The 21871-nt window shown below is 40.1% G+C and overlaps 1 protein-coding gene across 1 annotated transcript in view; it reads right to left on the bottom strand.

The window, feature by feature from the left end:
• LOC148040233 (U6 snRNA phosphodiesterase-like protein) overlaps positions 1–21871 on the bottom strand; it is a 93067-nt gene that overhangs the window by 39888 nt on the left and 31308 nt on the right. Inside the window, exon 2 of the mRNA XM_087697870.1 lies at positions 20836–20928. Within this exon, the coding sequence (XP_087553996.1) occupies positions 20836–20928 (93 nt within the window). The remainder of the gene's footprint in view (positions 1–20835; positions 20929–21871) is intronic.

The raw sequence follows: 21871 nt of genomic DNA, 5'->3' as shown, positions 1-21871 counted from the left end.
AATTGGCCTTCATCCACTTCATAGATGATGAAAATGCCCTAAATTCAATGGCTGGCTAGTCCTTCACTTGAATTCACCTAAAATTCGCCTTCAACCTTGTTGAATCCAAGTCTTGGAGCTTCCAATTTCTAGCACGCTTTCCAAGGCTGCTACTAAACCCTAATTTCTGCTGTAAATTAGGATTTACAACAAAGAAATTTGCAATTTCTCAACCTCCAAGGGTCCAAATGCTGAGATCTTCGGAGCAAAGCTGTGAAATGGCTGGGAGATGAGAGGGAAAGATATAGAGAGAGAAAATTCAAAGTTTTGTCGGGAAGAATGACAAAAAATCAATCAAATGCAGCTACTGCCCTGCCATAACAGCTTGTAGATGCAAAGAACTGAAGAAAATCAGTCATTTACTGCTGTTGCCCTGTCTCAACAGCCTGTAGATGCTATCTCCTGCTATTGATTGGTCTTCTCCTACCACTCCCTCTCTCTTCCAAGCTGAATTTATAAAACTGCCTCTCTCCAGCCTCTAAAGACGTTTTTTAATCTTGCATGGGCATTTTTTACAAGTGGCAACCTTCCCAAATGGTTTTTCCACCATTTTCCATAGTTAAATATTAATTTTCAGTCTATAAATACTGAAAATTAATCTAATAATTATTTTGATGCTCTAAAAAATAATCTGACTAGTGGCCAATAATTAAATCAGCTAGGCAACTTCCATTCTCGAGTGTCTCTATGCCATCTTTGACCATCAGATTGGCGTTAGGTACCATTAAATGCCACTTCTCTAGTGTCACCACAGCTGACACTTATGGCCAAATGGATGACCTAGGCCAACAATTGGCACCAGATACCATCAAGTACCTGTGCGGCATAACTTATAGCAACTTCTACCTTTGAAGTCCCGTGATTTCTTCGGATCCTGAGCTCGTAAATTCACTTTAACCCCAGTTACACCTCACATGTGCAACATTTACTTAATCATGTGATTAAAAATTAATCCACATATGTTAAGTGAGGTTTCAAAAATACATGTCCTCATGACAACCCTCCTCCTTGAAATCCTTGCAATCGTCCTCGATTGCACTGCCAAATACATCAAAAGCAAAGTACTATACTGGAATTTCCATAGGGCATCATAGTCAACACAACATTTCCCACTGTTGTTCAACCATTCCTATGCCCAACATATGCTGAAAATTACCAGCCAACATAACATAGCATAAGACTCATAAAGAATCTCAAAAACATTGCCAGATTATCATGTGACATGCCCATTTCTCATGAGCTGAACTGATCTGGCAAAACCAAACCATAGTATAGCGAAAACCAAGCATAAACCATGGCTAAAACATCAATGGCATCATAACGTATGCTATTGTCCATGGAACTAGATGTAAACCATTGAAAACTAAGCATAAACTGATCACCTACTGATCTGAGAACTAATCACAAAGTGTTGCAAATGTGACCCCAAACTGATCACAAACTCATTGCAAAAATTGACCAACAATCAGTGCAAAAACTAATGCACAACTAATCCAAAAAGTGACCATAAACGGTTCTCAAGCTTATCAAAAAACTGAGTTGAAACTAATCCGAATTTTTATCTCAAAATTGAGGTAAGATTCATGCTAAATTGATCATAAGCTGATGCAAAAGTATAGTTCCAATGCCTAGGTGAAACTCATACTCATCTGCATACATCTCATAGTGACTAGTACACTAAGTAGTGATCTCATGGCAAACATATTGTCAACGCAGTACCTTGGATGCATGTTGAATACATCCGAGATCCACTACATATGAGAGTTGTCCATAGCTGAAGGAGGGGAAGTGCTACCTCCCTCTTGAGCATCAGGCAATACTTCGAACCCTTGCTCTGCTGAAACCTGACGGAGCCCGAACTAAAGTCGGCTCTAACTGAAAGGCATCTTGATAAAGCTGCAACAACAAAGAATGGTCTACCAAGTCATCCTTTTCTGTCCATTTGGCATCCATTGGTGAATAATTTTGAAATTTCACCAAGTATCTCCTAGAAACTTTACCTTTCATCTTTCTTTCCTTATGTGCCAAAATTTGCTCAGGTACCAAAATCTCATCTAGCTCCTCAATCTCAAGTTGAATTTCAACAGACATATCCTCTGGCACATCATCATGAAAAGGCCTCAACAAACTGACATGAAAGGCATTGTGTATCCACCAATGTGAAGGTAATTTCAGCCGATACGCCACATCGTTGATCTTCTCCAACACCTGGAAGGGCCCATAGTATCTCATACTCAACTTCAAATACAATCTTTCTCTTTCTTTCATATTTTTTAGCCTTGTCTTTTCAAAATGCAGCAATACAAAATAACCCTCTGCAAACTGCAAAGCACGTCTGTGGTGATCAGCTGCCCTCTTTTGTTTTTCTTGCGATCTCTGAAGTGCATATTTTATCTTTCCATAGGCTACATCCAAGTTTTCCACATGACAATCAGCCTCAAAGATCTTATCCTTAATTTGCAAAATAGGTGGTACCTTCTTGCCACCCTCAACCACCTCAAATGGAGCTTTGCCCGTAGAACTATACACCGTATTGTTGTAAGCAAACTCAACCAAGGGCAAATATTGCTCCCACTGTGTCTTATGGTCTGAAACATAACACCTCAAAAGATCTAACACTGTGGAATTTCCTTTCTAAGACTAACCATCTATCTGCGGATGGAAGGATGATGACAATTTCATGTGGGAACCCATATTCTCAACCAAGCACTTCCAAAATAAACTAGTCATCCGGGGGTCTCGATCACTCATGATCGACTCTGGTATACCATGATACTTAAAGATATGTTGCAAAAAGAATCGTGCTATATAATCAGCCTTTATTTTCTTCCTCATAGGAATGAAATGGGCTTGTTTCCTAAACCTGCCAATGATAGTCTATATCCCATCATTCCCTATAGGTGTCTTAGGAAGCTCAAAAATAAAGTCCATTGCAATGCTCTACCAAGGCCTATCTAGAATAGGCAAGAGCTGTAATAAACCCAGCATCTTTTGCCTATCATGCTTTACCTTTTGGCATACGATGCATGTCTTAACAAACTCTTCTACATCATGCCTCAAAGCTGGCCAATAAAAGAAATGCTCCACTGCCTTAACCGTGGCATCAATATCTCTATGTGTCCTGCATACGAAGGAACATGTCTTTCAGAGATAACTCTAGGCCTTAACTGCTCTGTGACACATTATCGTCCATGCATCATCAGAAATCCATCTCTTAGCACCAAGTGTTCATGCATTTGGCCATTGCAAAGCTGATCATAAACATTAGCAAAGTCCAAATCAGCAACATATTGCTCTTTCATGGCATTCAACTCAGTGTGATAAACCATGCTGACGGCTGAAATTTCTGGCTTATGTGACAGTGCATCAACCAAAACTTTCTTTTTATCATCAATGTGTACAAGCTAAAAATGAAACATAGAGAGAAAATTTGCCCATCTCATACGCTTCTTTGACAACTTTGTCTACGTCAGAAAGTATCTCAAAGTTTGATGGTCTGTCTACACTGTAAAATCAGCCCCTAACAAATAATGTTTCCACGTAGACAATGCATGAATTACAACCAAGAGCTCTTTCTCATAGACCTGCAAATTCTTTTCTGCACCATGGAGAATTCGGCTCTCATAAGCCACAACTTGGTCATCATGCATAAGAACAGCCCCAATGCTGTTACCAAAGATAATCTTGGCATTTGACATACATCTGAATGTACTAACTCTAGAGGAGAAGATTTCAAAGAAATAGACTTTTTGTGAGAAGTTTGTGCATGTTTGCCATAAATACAATGATCACAGTGCTCAAAATCAACATAACGAAGACAAGGCAAGTAACCCAAACGAGAAAGCACTTTCATTCATGTTTAACTCATGTGTCCCAACCGGCCATGCCACAAAGAAACGCTTAGCTGCTCGATCACGGCAACAACATGGTCACACACAGTAGATACATGAAGTGGATACAAAGTATTACTCTTGCAACCTCTGGCAATAACCCTAGATCCCTTACAGATCTTCCATTTTCCCCACCAAAAGTGGTATGAAAACCATCATCATCTAGCTGCCCTGTGCTAATCAAGCTCTTCTTGAGCTGAGGTACATGCTATACATGCTGAAGTGTAACGACAGAGCCATGCTGAAACTGTAACTGCACACTGCCAATACCTGCAATCTCACATGCATAGTTATCCCCAAGATGGACAACACCATGTCGACCCCCTGTATAGGCAAAAAACCACTCATGATGAGGGGTGACATGAAAGGAAGCACCTGAATCAAGAATCCAAGTATGCATGTCATAATCTGTATCTGCAAGTAAAGCATGTGCACCAAAATGTGAAGAGACAAAGAGTACATCACTCCCACTGTCACTGTCATGAGTGACTGCATTCACCTCTTTAATTTTTACACTGCTCTTCTTAGGCTAACTGTCCTTCTTCTCTTCCTTGCAATCATCTATCTTCTTGCCTTTTCCTTTCTCATTCTTCCATTTGTAGCAGTCATGTTTAAAGTGACCCTTCTTACCACAATGATGGTATTCAACATCTTTGCCACGTGATTTACTGTGTCCCTTGCCATCATATTTGCCCTTTTGCTGTGATCTGCCCCTAGTATGCAAAGCACTGGAAGACTTACTGGATGCATTCTTCTGCCAATTCATCTCTTCCATAAGTAGAGCACTCTCTACATCAGCATACAAAAGGATCACATTAGAATTGCTCATAGCAGTCCTGAATGTATCCCAACTCTCTGGTAGAGTGCAAAGCAAGAAAGTAGCCTTAAATTCCTCATCAATCATGAACTTCAAGGCAACCAGCTGGCTGAAAATGGAGTTAAACTCACTCAAGTGAGTAGATATTGCTGTATCTTCTTTCATACGCAAATCCATAAGCTTTTTCAGCCAATACACTTTGCTTGCAGCACTCTTCTGTGCATACAGTTCTTCCAATCTAGTCCATATAGCATATACAGAATCCAAACCTTAAATGTTGAAGAGCAAGGCATCAGAGATCGATAGCTCTATGGTTGAGCGTGCAAGCTCATTCAACTCATCCCAATCGTCCTGATCCATGTCTGCAGGCTTTGCCCCTTTAGTTTTGATCGGCTTTGCTTGCTTTTTTTGTAACAGGATATTGCAGCATTGTTTTTGCCACACTGCAAAATTATGTGCGCCTTCAAGCTTCTTTATATGCATCAAATTACTGCTGTCATTGCTGCCAGCCATGGTTTTCAGCCCAAATGTGACCAAAAAACCAGCAAATGCAGGCCCAAACTATCACCCAAGTAACCAAGGTACAAACAAGTACCAATCAGCAATAAATGACCACGCAGAAGTACAGATTTCAGATCTGTAATTAAGTTTTCAGAAGCACCAAACCAAGTGCTACAGCATTATCCAACTGATTACAGCTGTTCCAAAGGGCATGTGCATCACATTACATGAGAAATCCTAAAATTTCAGCTGCAATTTCTGTTGTACATATACCCACGGGCATAAAATTCGACACGAACGGTCAAAAGCCCAAAATTTTGTGCTCAAAGCATCAAACACACATCTGCATTTCATCTGTCATGCATAGAACTGTCCAATTTTGCCAAAATAAAGCAATTTCAGCAAAACCCCCAAATTTTACCAAGTGTTGATGTCCAAATTGCATGGAATTCAACCTGCATGTACATAAAATGACCAAATGATGCACAAAATTTGCCCAAACTGCAAAATCCCCAAATTGAACGGGGTCCAATGTGCATCAATGTCGAGAAATTGGGTAAATTTCTGCCCAATTTTTGCATGTACATGAAAAGCCCCAAATGTCGAAGCCAAAATGTCACAAATTTCTGCAAATTCTAAGACAAATGGTCTTGCTCTACATCACAATTCCCAAATCCAAGAAAAGCCCCAATTTTCTGGGCCAAGATTGCACAAATCTGCACTCTGTCCTTCCACGCATGAAATCTTGTCAGAGGGAAAAGGGGATAAAAGAGTTTTTTTTTTTTTTACCTGACTTTTGAAAAAATGTGACGAGGAGGGGGGTGCGTTGATCCGCTGGCTTGGGTCGCGCTGGCGCCTCCAACCTATCGCATGGCTCCTGTCTGCTGCCCCATGCATCAGTGCCCTGCTGGTCCCGCCGTGACACTGACCGATGTGTGGCTCCTGTCGACGTGCCCGTTGTCTGTCCGCCTCGTTGCGTGTCGTCAGCTCGTCTGACTTCGCCTAACGCAGTTTCTACCTGTCTGCCCGTCTGGCTTCGTGTGTTGCACCCACAATGCCTGCAGTAATAGTCGCCTACTCTCCAACATCCACAACTTGTCGTGTGCCCTACAGTGACGACTGCAAATTGTCGTCTACTGCTCGTCAAATCTGCCAATTGCTGCCCACCTACGACACTTGCAACTCCTAAGCTGTCTCGAGGAGTGTGTGCTCCTTGCCAACTCTCTCGAGGAGTGTGTGCTCCTTGCCAACTCTGATACCAGTTTGTTGCGCCCGGTGGCGCAACGATCAAGACACGCAATGCTTACACACAACAGCAAAGACAGACAGAGTGCAAAGTAGTGAGAAGAGTGAGCACGACTTGTGGGTACAATGACGAGTGTACCACTTTAGGTTTTTAGATAGATATACGTATAAAAGTACAATGTGCTAAGGGTGTATTCACACCCATGCACATATAAAAGGCACGATGGCCCTTTATTCCCAACATCAAGTGTGAGTACCTTTCCCTTATGCTAAATAATGATCTTTATTGCACGAGAATCAATCACTACATGCATACAGTGACACCATGGCATACCAAGCAATACATCACAACCCTCAAGTGGAGCAATGAAGAACTCTTCATTGTCCACATATCCTTGTATGTGCAACCCAAGCTTTCCAATGAGTGCTGTGACAGGCTCTGTATGGCCTTTACATGCCATTCCAACTTCCCCTTGGGTCCCATCTCATCCTCTCTGATGCCCAGACGGGCGGCCATATCAACAGAGATGAAGTTGACTCGTGCACCATTATTAAAGAAAATCAATGCATGCTGATCCCTAATTTTGCTCCAAGCTTTGCACAACTCAATAGCATCATCATTGGGCTGATCACTAACAACATTGGGCACCAATCCCATTGATGTCTTGGGCTTCATTCCTTTAGAATCTCCTTGATTTTTTGATTTTCCAACTTGCTACCTATTGGAACAGTCCCTTGCAAGTGATCCTCTTGTTCACAAATAATACATTTATTTGCAGCCATCAATTCTTTACGTTGTGCCAATGTTTTTGAGCCCTTTCTTTGTTGTTTCGCCTTTTTTCAAGCTGATTTCAGATCTACCCCTTTTCTCAGCCTTAAACAACTTTTTATTCAGCTTCTTCCCACTCTCTAGGAATCCAAATCCTTCCCACACAGCAAAGCATCGGCTGTAGCAGCAGTCTCTATAAGCCAAGAAATCCTAGACACGGTGTATTATATTGCTCAAAATTCTTACATTACTTAGCATCCAACTTATTCCAAGCTGTCATGATGTCCACCTCAAAGGTACTTGTCAACCAATTCAATGCAAACATTTGCTTAAATTGTACCCACGTTGACAGTGCTCTACCTTGCATCAAAAGAGTGGACCACCACTGTAATGCATTCCCTTTCAAGAAAATGGTTGCCTTTCGAATCTTTGAGAGCTCCGTGCAGTTCCCCCCTACATAGGCTGCATCAAACTGCAAAATAAAAGTCAAAGCTTTCAATCTATCTTGTATACCGCTAAAGGACTCAAACTTCACTCCTTTTCCACCCTCATCATAGTCTTTTGTTGCCCCTTTGGGTGTCAAGTTGTCATACATTGGCTGTTGCAAAAGGGTACATTTGCTGAATTTACACAAAACTAACCCCAAACGGAGCATTTGCATGACCAACATTCATTCCTTGAGCCCCATAAGCATTCGGGGATACAGATACAGTACCAAACATACTACTTTGTGCCCCAAGCATCAAGCCAATGCTACCATACATAGGGTTTTACATATATCCAACCATACACGAATACATTGGGCTTTGCACACCATGCATTGGTTGTTGCATACCATAGGGATTTGTGCCATGCATTCCCGTATGCCGTCCCTATCCAACCATAGCATGAAAAATCGTGCTTCCACCAAAATATCCTGGCTGCCCCATCATAGCATGCATGCCCCGTTGTCCAAAATCCATTGGATTGGCACTTTCGTGATGGCCTTGCATTTGCATTCCTTGCCCGTAGGTACTAACTGTTTTATTTCATTAGCATCTTTGGAAGCTTCAAATGAAGGGTTTGACATTATCTTCGGTGCATCTTGCTGTCCTGAAGGTATAGAAGACATCTTCTTCTTCTTGACTTTGTTGTCCTTCTTTGGAGCATTCAAAAATAGGGTAAATTGAGGATCCTTTGCCAATTCAGCAAAGAGATTTACTATTGTCCTCATCCGATTCTTGAACTAGTCATCAAATTCCTCTTCACTTTGCTGGTCATCAACCTCCTTATGCCTGAAGGCCGTACATCTTGCCCAACAACAACATTTTCAGCTTGATGTCCATGGTCTGAGCCTTGTCAAAGGTCAAGCATTGCGTTTCCTTCATTCCCATGTGAACGTTCATACTGAGAGGCATCATCACGGCTTGAGTCCATCTCACTGTATGAAGACATATTGCTGTAATTTCTCAGCTGAGAGTAAAAACCGGCACTAGCACAAAGCTTTGGTTTGCAATCAGGTGCCTTGTGCCCACCTAATGAAGGGACTGAGTGGTATCCCGTCCATGGAACCATATAACCAATCTTCCTTCCGTGGATGGGTGGTAAATCCCTCATTACAACTTAATTACAGTAGCAAACAATTAATGCTAATCTGAAAACACAAATTTACCTACTAATCTTGGACAATGCACACCCAATTGGCCCCAAAATTGGCGCCCCTTTTGGTATTTCTTTAGCTTTATTGAAGAAGAAGTTGATTTACAATGGGATTCTCCCGATCCCCTTCGCAATCCAAACTCCCCTTGCTGTCCAAAGTGACCAACAAGTCTTCAATCTATTTTGCCCCTTGAATCGGGGACTTAATTGGCCTTCACCCACTTCATAGACAATGGAAATGCCCCAAATTCAATGGCTGGCTAGTCCTCTACCTGAATTTACCTGAAATTCACCTTCAACCTTGTTGAATCCAAGTCTTGGAGATTCCAATTTCTAGCACGCTTTCCAAGGCTGCTACTAAACCCTAATTTCTGCTATAAATTAGGGTTTACAACAAAGAAATTTGCAATTTCTCAACCTCCAAGGGTCCAAATGCTGAGATCTTCGCAGCAAAGCTGCGAAATGGCTGGGAGATGAGAGGGAAAGATATAGAGAGAGAAAATTCAGAGTTTTGTTGCAAAGAATGACTGAAAATCAATCAAATGCAGCTGCTGCCCTGCCATAACAGCTTGTAGATGCAAAGAACTGAAGAAAATCGGTCATTTACTGCTGCTGCCTTGTCGCAACAGCCTATAGATGCTATCTCGTGCTGTTGATTGGTCTTCTCCCACCCCTCCCTCTCTCTTGCAAGCTGAATTTATAAAACTACCTCTCTCTAGCCTCTAAAGACGTTTTTCAGTCTTACATGGGCATTTTTGACAAGTGGCAACCTTCCCAAATGATTTTTCCAATATTTTTCATAATTAAATATTAATTTTCAGTCTTTAAATACTGAAAATTAATCTAATAATTATTTCGGTGCTCTGAAAAATAATCTGACTAGTGGCCAATAATTAAATCGGCTAGACAACTTCCATTTCCGAGTATCTCTGCGCCATCTTTGACCATCAGATTGGCGCTAGGTACCATTAAACACCACTTCTCTAATGTCGCTAGCTGATATTTATAGCCAAATGGATGACCTAGGCTAACAATTCGCACCAAATACCACCAAGTACCTATACGGCATAACTTATAGCAACTTTTGCCTTTGACATCCCGTGATTTCTTCAAGTCCCGAGCTCGTAAATTTACTTTAACCCCAATTGCACCTCACATGTGCAACATTTACTTAATCATGTGATTAAAAATTAATCCACATGTTAAGTGAGGTTTCAAAAATGCATATCCTCATCACAATTGCACTAGAATTTTCGTAAGGCATCACAATCAACACAACATTGGCCACTACTGTTGAACCATTTCACAAGCCTAATACTTCCTAAAAATTTCCAACCTTAGCATAAAACTAAAAAATAGACCAAAACTGTAACCAGAAACTCATCGAATGCATCCATTTCTCATGTTTCTCAATTGTTTTAACTAAAGAACCATAGTAAAGCATAAAACTAGCATAATCCATGACTGAATTGTCAATGGCATTCTTTAAACATGCTGCTATCCATAGAACCAGCTAAAAACCATTGATAATTGAGCATGCACTGAACTAAAAATTGATCACAAACTAATGCAAATGTAATCCCAAACTGATCTCAAGCTGATCGTAAATTGATCTCTGACCTAATGCAAAAGAATAGTTTTAGTACCATGGTAAAAACCATACTCATCTGCATACATCTCATAGTGACTAGTCCACTGAGTAGTGACCTCGTAGCAAACATACTGTCAGCACAACACCTTGGATGTATGTTAAATACATCCAAGATTCACTACATACAAGAGTTGTCCATCACTAGAGAAGTGAAAGTGCTACCTCCCCCTTGAGCATTAGACATTACTTTAGACCCCTTTCTCTACTGAATCTGGCTGAGTCTAATCCAAAGTCCTCTCTAAATGAAAAGCATCAAGGTAAAGTTGCAATTGAGAATGGTCTGCTAAGTCATCCTCTTTTATCCATTTAGCATCCGTTGGTGAATAATTTTGAAACTTCATTCAATATCTTCTGGAAACTTTTTCTTTAACCTTTTTTCTTTTTGTGCCAAAATCTACTCAATTACCAATATTTCATTCTCTCTCTCAAGCTAAATTTCAACAGATACATCATTTGGCACATCACCATGAAAAGCTTCAAGAAGCTGGCATAAAAGACATTGTGTATCTACCAATGTAGAGGTAACTTCAGTCAATATGCAACATTGTTAATCATCTGTAATACTTGGAAGGGCCCATAGTATCTCATACTCAACTTTAGATGCAACCTCTCTCTACCTATCATCTTTTTCAGCCTTGCCTTTTCAAAAGGCAACAATACATAATCGCTCTCTACAAAGAGAAAACACGTCTATGGCGATGAGCTATCTTCTACTTTTCCTAAGATCTCTAAAGTGCATACTTTATCTTTGCATAGGTTGCATCCAAGTTTTCCACATAGCAATCAACCTCAAAGATCTTATCCTTAGTATGCAAAATAGGTGGTACCTTCTTGCCGCCCTCAACAACCTCAAATGGAACTTTGCTAGTGGAACTATGCACAATATTATTGTATGTAAACTCTTCCAATGGCAAATACTACTTCGACTATGTCTTATGCTCTAATACATAGCACCTCAAAAGATTTGACACTATGGAATTTACCTCTTCAGACTGACCATCTATCTATGGATGGAAGGATGATGAGAATTTCAGCCTGGTACCCATATTCTCAAATAACCCCTTCCAAATAAATTAGTCATCTGAGGATTTTGATCATTGACGATCAACTCTAGCATACCATGGTACTTAAATATATGCTACAAAAATAAATGTGTCATATGATCAAACTATATCATTTTCCTCGCCGGAATGAAATGGACATGTTTATTGAATATGCATATGATAGTCCATATCCCCTTTCCTTACATGTGTCCTAGGAAGCTCAAAGATGAAATCCATAGCAATCTTTGCCAAGGCCTATCTAGAGCAAGCAAGGGTTGCAACAAGCCCAGCATCTTTTGCATATCATGCTTTAGTTTCTGACATATGACAAACTGCTCTACATCATGCCTCAAAGTTGGCTAATAAAAGAAATGCTTCACTACTTTGGTTGTGGCATCAATTCCTCTACGCCCTACATAAGGAGGAGAATGACTCTCAGTGATCACTCTAGGCCTTAACTGCTTTGTGATACACACGTAGAGTTTTGAGTAGTAATAAAAGATCTCCAAGATAGAGGCAAAGAGGAGAGAAGAAACATAGCTTGTACTTCTTCAAAGATGACTAAACTAGATATTATGGTTTTATCTAGCAAGGATTGCCACTGTTCTAAGAACTTAGTGGTAGACTAATCTTTATGCATAGTGGCAGTAGATAGTTTTTTTTAACATGGTCATTTGATAAACAATATATGTGTATTCATAGGTATTGTTGAACTCGACCGCTAATTTATAAAAGGCACCCCGTCATTGCACGAGCACATAGTACCATAACCCACTTAATTTTGTAACTTAAAATCCATTCATAGTGTATGCACATACGCGCTATACACACATTTAATTTGTAAATAATAATGAACCCCCGAAAGTTACACATACATGCACTTTGCGCTACATATCATCTAATTTTTTAAAAATGAATTGCATTTGTAGAGACCCCCAGTCTAGTCCAATCAAGTCAATCTAAATAGGGGTTGGGATGTGAATACGACTCACCATGCATTAATCTTGTCCGTCTATATTTATTTTGATGGTTTAAGTCTATAGTTTAGTCTTGATTTCTAGATTGTGTCTAAGATATGGCATACATGGCATTTTTCTTTTCTTTTGAGTGCCTGATTACGAGGTTTTCGGATGTCTATATGTTTGCATAGCATGAAGCTTTCAGTCACATATGTGCATAGGTGATGTCTAATTTTTCATAGGATGTGGATTACTTGGGGAGGTTTGGTCTAGTCCAATCAATTTTTGTTGTTAATGTTTCCTTGTTATTTGTCTCAGTGGTGATATGTGTGGATTTTGGGGGAATAAATTTTCCTTTTCCTAGTTTTTTGTATGTGTGTGTGGGGGTGATCCAATGTGGTCTAAATGGCATCTTCTTTCACACCCCCGCTTGTGATTCAAGATGTATCATTACCAATCCATAATTATTCTCTTCTTTTGGATGCTGACTGTATTCACAAGGCTAGTCTTCATCTCTGTCGCCTTAAAGTTTTCTCCAATGGATGCGAAACTATGTCACTCATCTTCTCCTCCTCATCCACCTCCTAATGTACACTCAGAAGAGTGTCGCCCATCAACTTGAATGTATCAGCATTCACCTACACAATGCACGTAAGATTGTAAATGCTAAAGTCTAAATTGTAGAGTATAAACTTCAAAGTTCAAAGTTTAAAACAACAAATTTGAAATTTTATGGTGAAGTGTTTAAACTTTGCTTGCTTCGGACTACCCTAATCATTATAGCCCTCATCATACGTAAGTTAGTGTGGCAATAGACTAGCCGCCCTAATTGTTGTGTGTTACGAATCTCATGTGAATGAGAGAATACGCACTCCAAATTCTCTCACATACACCCAAAGAGAAATCCTCGGCAAGGACCCTCATGGCTAAGGGTTGAAGGGTCTCCAATGCGTATCCAAAGTTTTGCCACCAAAATAAAGGTTTCACAAGTGACTCTCTCCTCCAACAAGTGCAAGAAGCAAAAGCCATATGCCCTCTCTGATCTGCATAACATCCTAGCTTCTCTAGCACTGCATTGTGGTCATCCACAGAGACCACATGAGTTAAATAAGCAAGCCGGTCCGAACGGAACTCTCTATTATCCATGACCGCCGGTGACTTGTAGGTCGAATATACCAATGTAGCAAAACCATGGATGGGCTTATGCATCCATGCCCATCTCCTCTCTGCTCTCTCTAAAACATGTGCACGTTGTGTCTCTGTGATCACTGTACAAGCACATACCTCCACCAATGTTGCTCTAAAGAAGTGAACAAGAAGGCCCATATAGTGAACCCCTTGCAATCATTCATACGTAACACCTTATAAAAGGAAGTCACAACAATGACAATGACATGGACTTTTTGCAAAAACTGCTCATTAAGGCACAAGCGCTGTGTGGCTTTAACCTCTTCTATCTCATGCTCATCCCACTCATTCCATAGAGTGGACACCACTGTCTCACGCAAGGCGAACCACACCTCATAAAGACGCTCTAATGATAACCATATGTAAGCAAAGCAAGTTAAAGAAGGCTGCTTCTTTTCCAATGTGCTATGCTCACGATACATTGCAAGCACCTTTACCTTTACTGTGCAAAAAGTAACAACTAATGTAGCTTTGCAGACCATCCTCTTCACCCACTTAAGCTTCCCAATGTACTCTACAAGTAAGTCCAAACAATGACTTGCACATGGAGTCCACACAATCATGGGAAACTCACCCTCAAGCAAATGGCCCATGCACCGACAATTAAATGGATTGTCGATAACAACTTGCACCACATTCAAGGGGCCTACCTATGACCACAATTTACAAATTACAAGTATACTAACAATACTTGGAGGTTACAGAGAGAAAGAGAGAATTGAGTCTTTCAAGTTCCAGCTTTTAAGATTCAAGAATAAAGAGAGATGGGGCCCCGAGGGAAAGAGAGAATCAAGATAGATATTAGAGAGAAATTAAAATAGGGAGATAGATGGTTATGCCTAAATCAATTATAATAATTAAAAAAAGTAAAACAAACTTAAAAGGCAATGACAAATGTATACATCAATGATAGCTTACTGAATGTGGCAGTAGATGAATACACCCGTCGTTTTCCTCCCCCTCTTATCGATATCTACGCCCCGCAAAAAGTAAGTGTCAAGTGGACATGAGATGAGCACGTTGATGATGCCCCACATTTTACGATCACTCCATCTGTCAATGAAAATGAAGCAACCATATTTTATCCATACATCCCGAATAGGATCAAGGGCTCTATCAATCCTCTTCTTCTCTTCATCAGTGTTTTTCCTCCTCATGCCGTTGTATGGGACATAGGTCCATCCTTCACATGGACCCACATTAGCAATGGCTTTTACCATCTTTTTCCATTGCTCTTACTTTAGGACATTGAATGCAAGATTGCACTCAATCACCATGCGTGCAATTTCAATGTCCACAAGTCGTTGCCTTTCTCTAAAGGCAATCGATCCACGCACATGACCGGGAACTTAAGAGAGAGAAGATTGTCTCTCTCCAACGTTGCATAAACCTCCACTCTTTGTCTTTTACCAAAGCCAAATGCAGATGTGGAGCCCCCACCACCAATGGTAGAGGCCTCTCCTGCATCAGTTGAAGATACACCCACATTCAATGTTTCCTCATTAGTAAGCATAGGAGTTGGTGCCAATAAGCCACTTCCTCCTCTTGTGAATCCCCCTCTCATCTTGGAGAGAATCTCCTCCGCGATGTTTTGAGAAATCTCCTTGCATGGAGCAACTTGCTTCCCTATCTTGGAAAGATGTTGGAGAAGCCAAGTTGCACCACTTGTATAACACTTCCCGCAATACTTACACTTCCAATGGTGGGAGTTGGACTTCTTTGTGTTCCTCTCCACATGAATCGCATGCAAATTGAAGGCCTTGTGCTTCTCACAAGTCATGGTGCCGATGATGGATGAAAAGGCCCGAGAGAGAGAGAGAGAGAGAGATACTTGAGTCTTGACTCTTGAAAGTTGAAAGAGAGGAAGAGGCTGGAGGGTTGGGTTACAATTAAAAGAGTAAGAGTGAGAGAGAGGGGATGGGAGATGAGAAAAGCAAATGCTTTGATGGGGTGCACGAAAGAGGAAATGGGAGATGATAATAACAAATCACAAGTTAATTCAAGATTCAAGAGAAAGATGAGAATGGAAAATGCTTGCTGAATTGGTATGGAAGCATGGAGAAGAGGAGCACCTTTTGTAGATGAGAGAAGGGTCAAAACGGTCAAAGAGAGGTCAATAGTCAAAGAGGGCTACTAGCTGGATGAAATCCAAGGAGAGTTACGAGGGATGCATAGCTGGAAAAGGGAGTGAGATGAGGTATCCAAGGCTTCCCACCTCCCCAAAAGTGCCATGCAGGCGGAATGTGCTAGACATAAGTGCAAATGAAACGTGGAAGGACGCGCAGACGCGGTGGCCAAGATTGGCCTATTTTTTCATACAGATCCGTATGGATACACACAGTACCGTACAATATAATAGTACCGTACGATGTACAAAGACAACTACGGTGGCTTATTAGGTGGGCTACTTTCAAGCATAAGATCTATGCTATGATCCTCTCACCTTTCAAGTAGTAGCTGTCTAGAAAGTGACTCAAAAAAGCAATCAACATACATTTTCAAAAATGAAATGTGATCCTTCTCTAGCTTTAACATGTTCCCAAAATTTTCATTGTTAACCTTATTCTTAGTTCAAAAAACCAAGTAAGCTCAAAGGTGATTTTTCATTACTTTGGAAATGGTAGCAACCACTACAACAGGCGTAAATTCCCCTTTCAACTTTATATTCAAATTATAGGACTTGCCCTTATGTTGAATAGTAATCACTTTGGCATGTGAATCAATCATTGCATGCATACGATGGCATCATGGCACACTAGGCAAAACATCACAACTCTCAAGTGGAGCAATGAAGAACTCTTTGCTATCCACATATCCTTGAATGTGCAAATGAAGCATTCCAATGAGCATGTGATAAGCTTTGCTTGGCCCTTGCATGCCATACTAACTTCCCCCATGGATCCCATCTCATCCTCCCTAATGCCTAGACGAACTGCCATGTCTATAGAGACGAGGTTGACTCATGTTCCATTATCAAACAAAATCAAAGCATGCTGACCTCTGATTTTTTTCCATGCTCCACTATCAAACAAAATTCAAAGCATGCTAGCCTCTTTCCTTCTTCCCCATGTGAATGTTCATTCTAAGAGGCATCATTATTGCTTGATTCCATCTCAATGTATGAAAATATCTTACTATAATTACTCAGCTGAGCACAAATTCAGCACTAGAACAGAGATTTTGGCTCGCAATCAGATACTTTGGATCCACCAAGCCAAGAGATTTGATGGCATCCCAACAATGGAACCATAAAACCAGCCTTACTTCTTGGAAAGGATGGTGAAAACCTAATCAAGTACTTAATTACAACAATTAACAAATTCACAAAAATTAAAATGCACACTTTACCATGTAATCTTGGACATCAAACACCTTGTTGGCTCCAAAACAAGGGCCCCTTGCGGTATTTCTTTAACTTATATTGCAATTGAATGGAGCACAACTAAGATTTCCTAATCTCCTTTGCTCATCCAAAAGCCCCTTGCTGTCATACATAGTCAACAAGACTTCCGGGCAATTTTTCCCTTGATCTTCACCCAAGACTTGTACAATTCGGACCCTTGATTAGCCAAATGCTACCCCAAATCAAATGGAATGGACTTGCATTTAAAATCTCTAGCAATTCCTTGAGTTCCGATTGCTGATTTTATTCTACAATGCCTCTAATGGCTGGCACAAGTCCAAGGTGGCTGCTCAACCCTAATTTCTGCTGTAAATTAGGGTTCACAACAAAAATTCCTTGGTTGTCCACCAAATTTGGCTGAGATATGCTAAGAATGATTGAGATTTGTTGAGATTATCAAAGAATAGGCTAGAGAAGGTGAGAGAATGCTGTAGAGAAAGACCCTGCCCAAAATTAGATGTGCCCATCCACTATTTAATTGCCTAGGCAATTTGCAACCTCAAGTAGTCCCCAACTTTAATTGACCCTGAAACAGGCATTAATTAACTAGTCCTAGTGTCACCATTGATATTTATTGGCCAATTAATTGTCCTAGGGCCAAACTAACACCAACTGTCACCCAGAACCGAGCTTGCATAACTTGTCACAACTTTTGCTTGTGACACCCATTGCTTCCTCAAGGTCCTTTGCCTGTTACCATGAAATATTTGCCTGCATATCACATGTGCATCACAACATTGCACATTTGATAATTAAATTACTCAAATGTCTCTAGCAAAAGAAAAGCATCCAAAAATTTCACCTCCCCATAACAAAATATTACTCACATAGTACCATTATTAACTAGTTGTAGCAACAAGTAACAACTATCCATATCACATCACACGAAGGTATTGTATTAATATTAATTGATCATAGGAGCAATTAATGATCGTCCATATTATAGCACATGGTTTTGTAGCTTCCTTTACTAGTACATGAAGTTTCTTTTGTGAAGATCGGTCTCTCTTCATGTTGATAGCAACTTACTGTTAGCGTAGTGCATATCATATTATGAGCCCTTTTACCGATTTTTTTTCTTCTTTCTTCTTTTTTTTTTGTGGTTGTGGGGCGGGGGGAGGGGGGGGGGGGGGGGGGGAGAGAGAGAGAGAGAGAGAGAGAGAGAGAGAGAGAGAGAGAGAGAACATCCACTCTTGGAGTCATGTTTTCCATCTATCATTTATACTACGGATTCCATTGCACGTCATTGAGTCTTCTGTTCATTGTCCTCATTATATATTCCTATATTTTTTGGTATCTTGTCTTGTATATCTATTGCTTCCACTTCCATTCATTGCACACTCTCACGTAGTATCAAATGTTCAACTCTTGCTTGCTCCTAATTGATACATTTTGAGAGATGTCACCCTTATGTCTTTATGATTGTGTTTGACTTTATGTCTATTGTTAGGCACTATTGTTCATAGATTAGATTGTGTGTTGCTCAACGTGACTTGTGTCATTTGACAACTTTAAACTATTGTCACTAATGTGGTGACTAGCTGGCTGCCAACATGTTTTTGCAATATGGCTACGCCATCATGACCCTTGAGTTCATTGGTCACACGTTATCTGGATGTTAATATTATCAGTTTTAGGTCTAACATTAACAATCATGCCATCATGTCGTTTGCATCAAGATTTACTCTACAATCAATGTGTTTTTTCTCCACATTTTACAACACACGTTTTAAAACCTTGTGTGTTATGTAGCTCACTCCCATGCATTAAATCATTTTCGACTAATCACAACTTGTCTCATGTTTTTGTATATTGAGAGAGTTTTCTTAGATGTTGATTCAATGTTTACAGCAAACTGATGCATTGTGGAATCCATTCTCTATAAGTAATCGACATAGGTTCTCTACAAACAATCTAACCAGTTCTCAAGTTTGAATAACAGACAAGATTAGAGCTTGGAATAAACCTACTCAACTTGGTTAACCTATTCACAAGTACACACATAGAATCATGCTCCCAATCAAACCTACTAAGACTCCAAACTAGGAGCTAAGCCCTGTCAAAAGATGACGTGCCAGCAAGACAATAGGGTTGGCAAGGAGGAACACGGAGTGAACTCGGCAAGCATGGAGAAGAGAAGGGAAGAGAGAAGAAACTCTGATGAATGGAATGATGAAGTTCCGAATCACGGAGTGAATGTGATACAAGGGAACAAGGATGCCGTAGCACAAGGAAGATGATGAAGACAACCATGAACCACGAACCGCAATGTCCTCCTGAAGGGATGTGAGGGTAGTGGAGAGGCTGGAGAGAAGAGGTGACGGACTGAATGAATTAGCCGTGAGGAATGAATGAGAGAGTGGCCTATAAATAGGCATAGTCAATCTAGGATGGCGCTCCTTTTTGGGGCTGCAAACACTAAACGCAAACCCTAAACGCAAAACACAGAAACACAAAAACGCAAACTACGAGTGAAGGGTGAAGGGTTTCTCAACAAGTCCGTCCTAATGAAGGATCTTTCAAAGACACACTCTACCCTTGTCAAGTGTATAGTTATCCACTAGTCCAAGGCCTTGGTCATATAGGCCAAGACATATATCAACTAGAGTTTACATCCCTTTAATGACCTAAAGTGTGCTCATGTGGTGTGAAACAAACATATGCACACACTAAAGTGAGTGTCTTGAATTTTCCAATGGCAACAATGTGGATATCATGGACTCTATCTACTGGTGACCAAGTATTTCAAAGATATTGTGATTGGATTCCATTTGGCTGGGCTTCATTGTAGGTCCAACCAATAAGAATCAAGGACATGAACTACTTATGCATTGGCAAAGATAATTGTGAGCAACATCTGAGTAACTTAAGCATGTACATATCAAAGAAAGGTTTGTCTAAGAAGCATCTATCCAAAAAGCTATGTAGGTTGGAAGTTTGGGAGTCAAGTTTTTGAAGCATATGTTGGCAACTAGAAGCAATTTAACTCTGGGTGCAAGCCTATTACAAGTGAAAATGGGTAATGATTGTAGGTGCCAGGGAAGAGAAAAGCAGTCTGTCATAACAGGGCATTGAGCTGCCATATAAGAAGCGAACAGCAATCAATAGCTTTCAATAGCTCCAAATTGAGAATCAGTTATGAAAACTTGCTGCCCTTACAATGTGGATGGTTACTTTTGGGTGTGCTGAACAAAAGACCTGTGTTTCTGCAGTTTATGCATTCTTCATACTAGAAAGTAGCATAGATCCCTGCTAGATGTATCATGAGCATTCTCACTGTTAATCATTTCGTGTTGATCATTTGGTACATTATGAGACTGTCATAAGGTAATTAATCCATTCTTTTTCCTCAGAGCCAGTTCAGCAGGTGTGTTTGCTGCAGGAGGCTCTTGTGTTTCTTACTTAACATTGTCTTGATGGATTGATACATTTTCTCATCTTGTCTTCTAGCAACACCTAGATCATAATGGTAATCTCTGCATATCTAATCATCAAACTTCCGAGGAATCCATCTCATTCACTTGCTAATGAATCTCCACCTCATAAAATCAAAAGCCTTATTGCACCACAGCTTACCCAGAAAATTGCAACGAAAGAATGAAGAGAAATGAATTAAGAGCTCCATGTTAAGGCTCTGTGTGTGTGTGTGTGTGTGTGTGTGTGTGTGTGAGAGAGAGAGAGAGAGAGCATACCAGGTATATACACATGCAATGCAAAATTTCCATCAACATGTGGAAAGCTTCTAATCCTTCCCTTATGAATGTCTTTAGTCCAAGCTACAGATGCTGTTCCATAGGTGAAAAGGATACCTCAATAAGCATCCACAACCAATATGGCAATCACAAGGAAAACCTCCCTATTTCAATATAAAAATGACATACTAAGCACAGTATTTTCGTAACATTATATGCATTTAAGAAGGTGACAAAAGAAACAGATGCTGTTCCACAGGTGAAAAGGATACATCAACAAGCACCCACAACCAAAATGGCAATCACAAGAAAAAACCTCTCTATGTCAATGTAAAAATAACATACTAAACACAGTATTTTCATAACATTATATGCAATTGAGAACATTTATGGTGACAAAAGAAAAAACTTGATTATGACAAGAATATGTGACCAAAACATTTGTGATATGATGCACATCTTTAAAGAAATGAAATATAGAAAAATGCAAAATGTATGATAATACATAAGAGTGCAATCCATAGAATGTTGAATGAGACGCCCACATAAAAGATTTTGGGGCATTTGTCCTACTATTCAAAAATACAGTCATATATTTTTTATAATCAGCATTAATTGCTTTTTGGAATTGTTTTAAGGAGACATAATTAGGGATTTATGCATGAGAATTTAGGATTACTACAAACTTTAATTTCAATGGCTCAACACCCCCTCCCATGCCCAAAGAGGTCTCAAGACAATGAGTATGTCACATCTCCATCCTCTTTTATACCCAGAAGGTCCCACCCTAAAGAAGCAAAGGCATCGGACCAAGGTGCCTAGATGGGCTGCCACAATAGCCTCACATGATCACACTGGTGATGCATATCTTCTTTTAAGTAGCCCAATTTAAAGGGTCTTACATTTTTCTTTTCTTTTCTTTTGATGGCAAAAATTTAACAATATGGCTTAAGACATTGACATCCTCCTACAAGGCAAGGATGGAATGAAGAAGTGTATAAGAAGCAAGCTGCGGTGGTAATTTTCATAGTACACT

The sequence above is a fragment of the Lygodium microphyllum genome, chromosome 2 (assembly GCF_053477565.2).
Source record: "Lygodium microphyllum isolate KBCC chromosome 2, Lygodium_microphyllum_v1.1.10, whole genome shotgun sequence".
NCBI lineage: Eukaryota > Viridiplantae > Streptophyta > Polypodiopsida > Schizaeales > Lygodiaceae > Lygodium > Lygodium microphyllum.
The sequence above is the reverse complement of the archived record's forward strand: the minus strand, read 5'-3'. Positions and strand labels throughout refer to the sequence as shown.